The sequence below is a fragment of the Crinia signifera genome, chromosome 9 (assembly GCF_055691185.1).
Source record: "Crinia signifera chromosome 9, ASM5569118v1, whole genome shotgun sequence".
In the NCBI taxonomy this organism is placed as follows: Eukaryota; Metazoa; Chordata; class Amphibia; order Anura; family Myobatrachidae; genus Crinia; species Crinia signifera.
Genome location: NC_139225.1, coordinates 72,997,378 through 73,007,342, shown reverse-complemented (window position 1 = coordinate 73,007,342; position 9,965 = coordinate 72,997,378). Strand labels below are relative to the sequence as shown.

The 9,965-nt window shown below is 46.9% G+C and overlaps 1 protein-coding gene across 1 annotated transcript; it reads right to left on the bottom strand.

Moving 5' to 3' along the window:
* On the bottom strand, positions 1-9,965 carry LOC146035651 (uncharacterized). The gene is made up of 10 exons (XM_083159229.1): positions 9,789-9,965; positions 6,858-7,059; positions 6,639-6,752; positions 4,449-6,131; positions 3,304-3,403; positions 2,827-2,975; positions 2,605-2,717; positions 1,803-1,892; positions 1,073-1,195; positions 1-386 (listed from the first exon to the last, which is right to left on the bottom strand). Exons 2-10 carry the CDS (start codon positions 6,922-6,924, stop codon positions 198-200), a joined length of 2,628 nt encoding a protein of 875 aa, XP_083015355.1. The 5' UTR covers positions 6,925-7,059; positions 9,789-9,965; the 3' UTR covers positions 1-197.

The following is a 9,965-nucleotide window of genomic DNA, read 5'->3' as shown; positions in this document are numbered from 1 at the left end:
TGTGTAGAGCCCCCGTGGAATAATTATTATTAAACAAAAAGAACACAAATATAAAAAAAAAACATAATTTAATTGGTTTTCTTTTTTACAAAAAATAAATAAATATTTACAAATACAGTATCTGAGGAACATGTGTCATTCCACCGGAAACAGCATACATTCATATAAACAATATGTCCTCGGTATATGTAGCGCTCTCAGTCTTCTTCCATTGTAAATCCATTATTATCATATGATTGGGTGTTTGGCTTCGGTTCAGGTTCAGCCTGGGAGTCACTTATCTCTTCTGTGAGGTCTTCTGTGAGGTCTTCTATGGAACCAATGTAGGCCTCATTGAGGTGGCCCTGTTTGTGCTTCTGCTGTACTTGGTGTAATATCTGTAACACCTGACATAAGATCACAGTTACATAACATTACTACAACTCAGTCACAGCATCAACAAAGGCAACACTGTCACTGCTACAGTCTACTGTTTACTTATAGAATGTAATATCCCAATAAATTCGTTTTTTTATTCATAGGGGGAGATGTAGCAAATCTTCTTTAAAGCTAACATTGTATAGAATGTATTATAGTCATAGGGGTCATCTGTAATACCCCTTTTACACCAGCCCTTATAACCTGTTTTTTTTGCACGGGAGCACAAAAAAAAACCTGGGTTTGCAGGCGGTGTAAATGGTCTGACCCAGGTCGTGAGACCCGGGATATCAACACTGAAAATGTTCCCGGTATTAACTCGATGCGACCCAGGACCCACTAACTCGATGCTCTCATCTCCCAGCACCGGCTCAGGCCCGGCCTACAGTGACGTCACCCACCGGCATTATGCCAGTTGGGGATGCCAGTGTAAAAGGGTGTCGCACCCGGGTTGAAGCCAGGTTTTCGGTGGGGCATGCATGCACAGAGCATTCTGTCCACAGCTGTGTCTCTAAGGGAGATAGGTCTGCTTTTACAGAGACACAATGTTGCCTAAATGACATTACAAATGTAAATATTCATTCTAAAGAAGTATAATAAAACAAAGAAAACCCCACAACAATAAAAATAAAGGGTTTTGTGGTTCAAGATTTACCTGTGATTTGGGGACAATGCCAACTCGAAAAAATGCAATGTTTCCAGTTTCCAGCTTTGTGCAGTCAACCACGGTAGAGGCAATATTCTCAGGGGACGCCCCATCACACAGAACTCCATCAACCTGCAATTATACATGCTTTTATCTTATGGAATTCGGTGGGGTAACAATTATTGCTGCAGGAGGTACAGCCCCTACAGCAGTGGTGTCAAACTCATGGCCCTCCAGCTGCTGTGGAACTACACATCCCAGCATGCCCTGCCTCAGATTTAGCAATACATTGTATAAAACCTGTGGCAGGGCATGCTGGAACTTGTAGTTCCACAACAGCTGGAGGGCCATGAGTGAGGGCCACCACTGCGCTACAGTATATCAGAGTAAAGTGGGTCTGGCAACAATGCTTCTCCTGGCAAGGCCCTTGCTCCTCGCCCTATGCCCCAGACTCTCCACTCCACTATTCAGTTTCACCCCTTATTTATATATATATATATATATATATATATATATATATATATATAGGTGGTGGCGGCCCGGCACTCTCCACAAAGACAGCTGCCCTGGTGCCCCGCCGAAGGGTTATTGGTAAGAAATAAATGCAGACTGGCACTCCGGGGTCTTTTAAACAAGCGTGTTGTCACAGCAATGAAACCAACGTTTCGGGGGTGGTCCCCCTTTGTCAAGGTGTACAGGTGATATATATTATGCGGATAGACATTTGTTTGTATTTTACCTTATCTCCCAACTTTGCATACACTTGGTTGTGATGAGTTGTGTCTGCTTCTCCGGATGGATTCGCTGATGTGACCGCAATTGGACCCACCTAAAAAATATATTATCAGTCAATCATAGAATATTGAATAAGCTGTATACTGTATACATACTTTCTACACAGTAATTATAATGTTTGTAATTATTTCAGGAACACATACTGGCCATTATTCTGGTTGACTCGCAAGGGTGCTGCATTCACAGCCTTGAGAGTCCCCCAGACGCCGCCCGCCTCTCGCATTTCCACCTGCCCCATCCTCGCATGCTGGGTTCTTCCACGTGGCTGTGAATGGATGTTTAACGTAAACACCCATTCAAAGGCTATGGGGAAACACCCACATCATTCGATGGTAGCCAACCATTGAATGATGTGGAAGGTGCACGCATATTTAAGTGACTCTCTGGTCACTTAGATATGCATGCACACTCGACAGGAATTGGGCGGGCAGCTGACAATGTGATGTCAGCTGCCTGCCCCCCGCACCCGCGTCACCGGGCGATTTGCATGGGAATGTCCAGAGTTTTCATGAGAACGCCTATGAAATGCTGGGCATTCCCATCGGTGAATCCCCCTGCCTACAACACTAAGCCCCCTGCCTGCAGTCTTGGGTGCGTGCTCCTGGTGAACAGTCTGCGGTGGGCGCGCACAAACAAAACATCGGACCTCATGGAGGATCCAAACAAACCAATATAACCCCCACTGTATAATAGGGCTGCATAGCAAACAGTGTACATGTATTACAGCATCCATACAGTTCTCTTACCATATCAATTAAATGTGTAGTCACCGCACAGTCTGGGATCCGTATTGCGATGCTCTGAGGGGTGCCTATGTATTTTGCAGAGTCCCTGGCACCAAGCACATCCAGCCATGGACCTGTCAGGGGAATAGTTGTCATCATTATAATGTGTAGTAGAAGGGATTATACAGAAGACGGTAGATCACATTGCTGTCTATTGGAGATAACAGAGTGATAAGTGCTCACCTCTTGGGATCACCAAGCTGATGGATGAGGGCCAGGCTGCCTCCATGAAGTCCCATAACAGGGGATTAAACAAATGTTTTGCAGCTTTTAATTGATCTAGACTTGAAATCCATAATGACATTGGGCGGTCCTGAGCCTGACGTTTTGTCCTATGAACAGGAAGAAAAAGTACAGCATACATTAATCAATGTTAGAGGGTGAGTGTTTCTCTAGTGCAGAGGTTCTCAAACTCTGTCCTCAGGACCCCACACATTTTAAAAGATCCGCAAGTGGAGCTTATTATTTCACATGTGATTCTTTAAGGAGACCTGCAAAACATGCACTGTGTGGGGTCCTGAGGATCGAGTTTGAGAACCGGCGCTTTAGTGTACTCTATCAGCCACCTCTGATGCAAAATCTGTAGAATATCAGGAGGTGTTAATAGTAATTTATCAGTTATAGATAAAGTGACGCTGACACTGTACTATCGGCACTTACTTGTAGGCCTTCTCCACGGCATCTGGCTGGTTGCACGCTGCCACCAGGACATAAACAGTGTCTGTCGGAACACCACATATTCCGCCATTTTTCATAATCTCTGCAAAAGGTCACAGCAGGAAGTCCATAAATAAACCAGTGTATCACTGTATGTATATATAGCAAGTGCATGTAGACCGACAGCAGGACTTTATAGCTAATCAAAAAGGCTCTCCATCATTAATCATCACATAGCCTTAGTTCACGACTAGTGTAAAACAGAAAGGTAATATATGAAGAATATGGAATATATAAATCAAAACTGTGCAAAGGTATTGAACAAAAATATGTTGTAATTATAAATCTCTTAATAAAGAATATTTTACAAACTGGCATTACCCATGTTCCGTTTTATGTAAACCAGTTGTAATTTGTTCACTTATCTATTAATACATTTGCATGAACAATATTATGCATTACAGCATGTGACAGACTAAGGACTGTATTGTATATAACACATATAATGACACAGTAAATAAATACTATTCTGGTTAATGCTTTGGTTGATATTGTGAGCAAAAAGTAATCATTTTCTTTCGACAATTCATGACATACTGTACAGCAGGGGTGGCCAAACCGGTCCTCAAAATCTACCAACGTTCCACGTTTTCCAGGTTACCTAGCTGGTGCACAGCTGCAGTCATTACTAACTGTCACATTTTAAAACCTGCTGCATTCATTCCTACTATAGATCCACAGGCTGCCTGGAAAACAAGCACCGTTGGTAGATCTTGAGGACAGGTTTGGCCACCCCTGCTGTACAGTATGTGCCCAGGAAGATTTGGGAAATACTGAAGAATTTTATGGTAATGATAATTATTTATAACCCTGTGACAATGACCTGACAATACAATATAAATATAACATTCTAAGTCAGGGTTGGCCAAACCTGTCCCCGAGGTCTACTAGTGATCCACATTTCCCAGATCACCTAGCTGGTGCACAGCTGTAGTCATTACTAACTGTCACATTTTCCAACATGCTGCATTCATTCCTACTATATCCACAGGTTGCCTGACATACATGAACTGTTGGTAAATCTTGAGGACAGGTTTGGCCACCCATGTTTTAAAATGTACAGAACACAATGGTAACTGTCTTCTTACCTGCAATCTGTCGCACAGAGCTGGTCCTTGTAGAGATCAGATGGGGGCATTTGGATGCCTTATTAGAAAAACCACTAATTTTGATAAAGGGGCTGCCAACTGGTATTTGGGGAGCCTCAAAGGTGCCATTATATAGGGTGGCAAGAAATAAGTAGAAGGCAGCAATGCCGAAGATAATAGTGACAGCGATGTCATAGCCCAGAGGAAGAGCATTGAGAGAGTCTAGAAGGAAGCTGACCAGGATAAGCTGGAAGGTGAGAGAATATGCAAACCAGGCCTTAGATAGGAAAAGGGTGCTGAATACAATGAAACTGTTAAACAGAATAAAGCATATCATTCCTACTGCAGTGTTAAAGCCTCTGCTTGTGCTATAGATACCACTATAGCGGGATATTCCCCAAATAACCCACATTACTCCATACAGAATGAAAGCACTACTTTCCAGGGTCTTACCACGGGAGAACGCCACTGACCCACAAATGAGATTATACAGCCCTCCTGCAACAACGACCCATGGTAAGACAACTGTGGCCAAGGGTTCTCCCGAGCTTCCCGGCATTGTCATGGCAAAGGCAGCCAAAATGCTGCATGCATGAGCCAGGACTTCAGCATCAGCATACTTGGAATAGCCAAGGAAGGGCTCATGGATATTATTACCCTGATGGAGCCTGAAAACCTTATTTCTGGTGAACAGTTTCCTAATGATGCCCTCCCCAGTGGGGATACTTGCAGATGTCTGTGAATTGTATAGAGCGACCAGCACCATAATCGCAGAAGCAATGTATACTGCAATATTCACTCCCTGGGATCCTTCATGAAAAAAGCCATGTGGGTTACTGGCCAATGCTATACAATAGGCCACATAGAAGAGTAAGTACACTGACTGACCCAGACTCTGAATACTAGTAAAGATGGAGAGGACAGAAAATAGTATGGCAAACACTACCTGGAATGGGACCGGGTAACTTAGCTCCTTGGTGTTCAGGAACTGATAGAGCAATGAGTACCCTTCCGCATATCTCAGAATGGAGAAAAATGCCAAATGTGAGGCATCTAGAATGTGATAATAGCGGTATGACAGGATGCATATAACGGTCTGGTACACAGCTGCTGTCCACAGCCACGCCACCTGGCCCACAAACAGAGTATTGGTTATTCCCAGGAGCCTGCAGCCAAATACACTAGAGGCTGCCATATTAAGGATCAGACAAGTGGCTGTAAGCTCTATATTACATGACCCCCTGGTGGCAGCTAGCTCCTTGTCTTTCATGCTGGACCTGTCTATACCAGGCAAAATAACTTTCTTCTTACTGAGGTTGCGGAGCGCCCGTCCTCCAATAAAGTATATCCCAACTAGAGTCACTATGAGGTAATTACATGCTACGGCAGAGGAGCCTATTCTGCTGTCATAGAGTATAACAAGTTCATGAATATAGGAAAGAGAGAGTGCGACAGCCATCACAGCAAGGAGAATTTCCCTCTGAAGGATTCCTATAATACCAATAATAAGCAGCCCCAGGAAGAAGGACACCAGGCCCGGAACCATTGCGTTTTTCGTGTCAGAGATGCCAATGACATCATTTCCGATCAGTAGAAATTTGACTCCAGAGCTGCACCACATGGCTGACACTGTCCAGTAGAATGTGACCCACAGTGAGACATTTGATGGGATTTTCCTGATTCCTAAAGGAGAGAAAGGACACTTCAGAAATCACCCAAATGGATAGATTCACATGTTATCGCTGCATTGTAAAAGGGGTCCGCACTGTGCTGGAGAAACCCTATTATTATGTTGGTGGATCTCTTACTTAAATGTGCTGTGATGGGTATTGGTATAGCTGTATAGATAGATAGATAGATAGATAGATAGATAGATAGATAGATAGATAGATAGATAGGGCCAGGTGTATCAAGCTTCAAGAAGTCATAGAATGGAGAGTGATAACTGCCAGCCAATCCTACCTGCTATGTTTAAGGCTGGGTTTGAAGACAGGTATGAGCAGATGACTGGTTGTTTATCACTTTTTATCACTTATTGAAGCTTGATACATCTGGCCAAGATAGATAGAAATATGGCTAGATACAGTAGATAGATAGATTAATCTGGGTAAAGCCTCATCCCTGCTGTGGTCATATAAATTAGACATCATACAAAGAGTTTCTCCTAAAGTTCCAGAGTAAGAAACATACCTGAATACGCCAGTATCACTGCTAGGATAAGGAGCAGGACACCCAAGACTGAAGGGGGCACATGTGGAGCAGCTGCAGCTGCGCTGTAATGATGGATTGATAGAAGCAAACATCCTGGAACATATAGGGAAACCATTAGAGAGACATATAAACAATAGTGTATAACCTTCCCTGTCAGGGAGGGTGATTGCTGGCAAGGAAGGGAGTGATGTATCCTACCTGCACTGATAGCCAGGACCCCGACACTGAGATACAGCGACTCCGCTCTGCTGCTGGGCTCAGGCATAGCTGCAGCACTGCACACACCGTCTCTGAGTGACTGGAGGCTCTGCTGCGTGTCTTATACTGTACAGTGTCAGCCGTCCCTCCCACACACTCCCAGCTCACACCTCCCACCAGGGGCTGGCTGGGAACTTTTAGCCTGGGGGGCAAATGCAAATGCATGTTGTTCACAGTAACTTCAAAATTTCGCACTCGTGGCTCATTTCAAGATGCCTGAGGTCTGCCTCATGATTGGTATATACATATATATATATGTATATATATTGACTGCCATTTAACTGCTGTGGTGACTATGCTATTTTACCCTGAAACCCATGCCTAAACTTCATGTTATCAGTTGCAATCCCAGTGTATGTATGAATCACTTTCCATGAAGTAAAAAACTATCTTCTTCAACTTGGAGTGCTGCCTTATATATCCGACTTGGGTATTAAGTTTCTTTATTATCTACATGGCTGGCACCCGCCTATGGCTCTATAACAATTTTCATTGAGTGCGTATCCCACCAAGTTTTCCTATATATATATATATATATATATATGTAAACCAATCATGAAGCAGATCTCAGGCATCTTGAAATGAGCCATGAGTTTTTGCATTTCGTTAGGATCCCATACCTCCCAACTTTGTAAATCTGCCAGTCAGGACCCCTGTGCGTGTCCCTGGTTTTGCCACTAAGGGGCATTGCCCAGCACATGTCCCCACGGATTCAGTATTGAATCCCGGCGGACGGGATCCCGGCGTTCAGAATCCTGATGCCGGAATCCCGACAGCCAAAATGCCGACAAGGGGGGGACGTGGATCGCCAACCCTTGCGGGCTCGCTGCGCTCGCCACGCAGCGGGCCCGGTGCCTCGCTACGCTCGGCACACTAATTTATTCTCCCTGCAGGGGTGTCGTGGACACCCCAGGAGGGAGAAAGTGTCGGCATTTCGGCGGTCGGGATTCCGGCGTCGGGATTCTGAACGCCGGGATCGTAACTGCATCCTGTCCCCACACCCCTCATATGCACAGCACGTGTGCCCACACACCTCATATGCCCTGCACATGTCCCCACACACCTCATATGCCCTGCACATGTCCCCACACACCTCATATGCCCAGCACATGTCCCCGCACCCCACATATGTCCAGCACATGTGCCCACACACCTCATATGCCCTGCACATGTCCCCACATATGTCCAGCACATGTGCCCACACACCTCATATGCCCTGCACATGTGCCCACACACCTCATATGTCCAGCACATGTGGCCACACACCTCATATGCACATGTGCCCACACTCCTCATATGCCCTGCATATGTGCCCACACTCCTCATATGCCCTGCACATGTGCCCACACCTCATATGTCCAGCACATGTCCCCACACACCTCATATGCCCTGCACATGTCCCCACACACCTCATATGTCCAGCACATGTCCCCACACACCTCATATGCCCTGCACATATGCCCACACACCTCACATCTGCCCAACACATCTGCCCACACACCTCATATGCCCTGCACATGTGCACACACACACACCTCATATGTCCAGCACATGTCCCCACACACCTCATATGCCCTGCGCATGTGCCCACACACCTCATATGCCCTGCACATGTGCCCACACACCTCATATGCCCTGCACATGTGCCCACACACCTCATATGTCCAGCACATGTCCCCACACACCTCATATGCCCTGCACTTGTCCCCACATATGTCCAGCACATGTGCCCACACACCTCATATGCCCTGCACACACACACACACACACCTCATACGTCCAGCACATGTCCCCACACACCTCATATGCCCTGCACATGTCCCCACACCTCATATGTCCAGCACATGTCCCCACACACCTCATATGTCCAGCACATGTCCCCACATATGTCCAGCACATGTGCCCACACACCTCATATGCCCTGCACATGTGCCCACACACCTCATATGCCCTGCACATGTGCCCACACACCTCATATGTCCAGCACATGTCCCCACACACCTCAAATGCCCTGCACATGTCCCCACATATGTCCAGCACATGTGCCCACACACCTCATATGCCCTGCACATGTGCACCAGGGTTGCCGACCCTCCCGGAATTTCCGGGAGTCTCCCGAAAATCGGGTACCCCCTCCCGGCCCCCGGAAGGGTGGGCAACCCTCCCGGATTCAGGGGGGACCCCCGCTGACCCCCGGATCGCGGCATTAAAATGCCGCAATCCTCGGGTCTCAGAGGAGGGGGCGGAGCTAAAACGGCACAATCGCGTCATTTTAGCCCCGCCCCCTCCATGGAGATCCCTGAATTCGCTGATTTTAACAGTATGGGGGCGGGGCTTAGTGATGTCACTCGTAAGCCCCGCCCCCTGAGCGGCTGCTGAAACTCTCCTCTCCGGGCTTCTCCCGGAGAGGAGAATGTTAAAGTCGGCAACCCTGATGTGCACACACACACCTCATACGTCCAGCACATGTCCCCACACACCTCATATGCCCTGCACATGTCCCCACACCTCATATGTCCAGCACATGTCCCCACACACCTCATATGCCCTGCACATGTCCCCACATATGTCCAGCACATGTGCCCACACACCTCATATGCCCTGCACATGTGCACACACACACCTCATACGTCCAGCACATGTCCCCACACACCTCATATGCCCTGCACATGTCCCCACACCTCATATGTCCAGCACATGTCCCCACACACCTCATATGTCCAGCACATGTCCCCACATATGTCCAGCACATGTGCCCACACACCTCATATGCCCTGCACATGTGCCCACACACCTCATATGCCCTGCACATGTCCCCACACCCCTCACATGCAACTCAACTAGGTAAGCTTAGAGCTCTCCTCCACTTACTTTTCTTGTGTTGCTGCCTGGATCTCTCCCATACACAGGCAGAGCAGACACAGAAGGCGGGACAGCAGAGCACTCTCCTCTCTGGTTGGATGCCTGTGTGACAGCCTGCCTGGCTCCGTGTGGTGCAGCTGCATGTCACTGTGTATCAGGCTAGTCTCCCCCTCTCCTTCCTGCCCA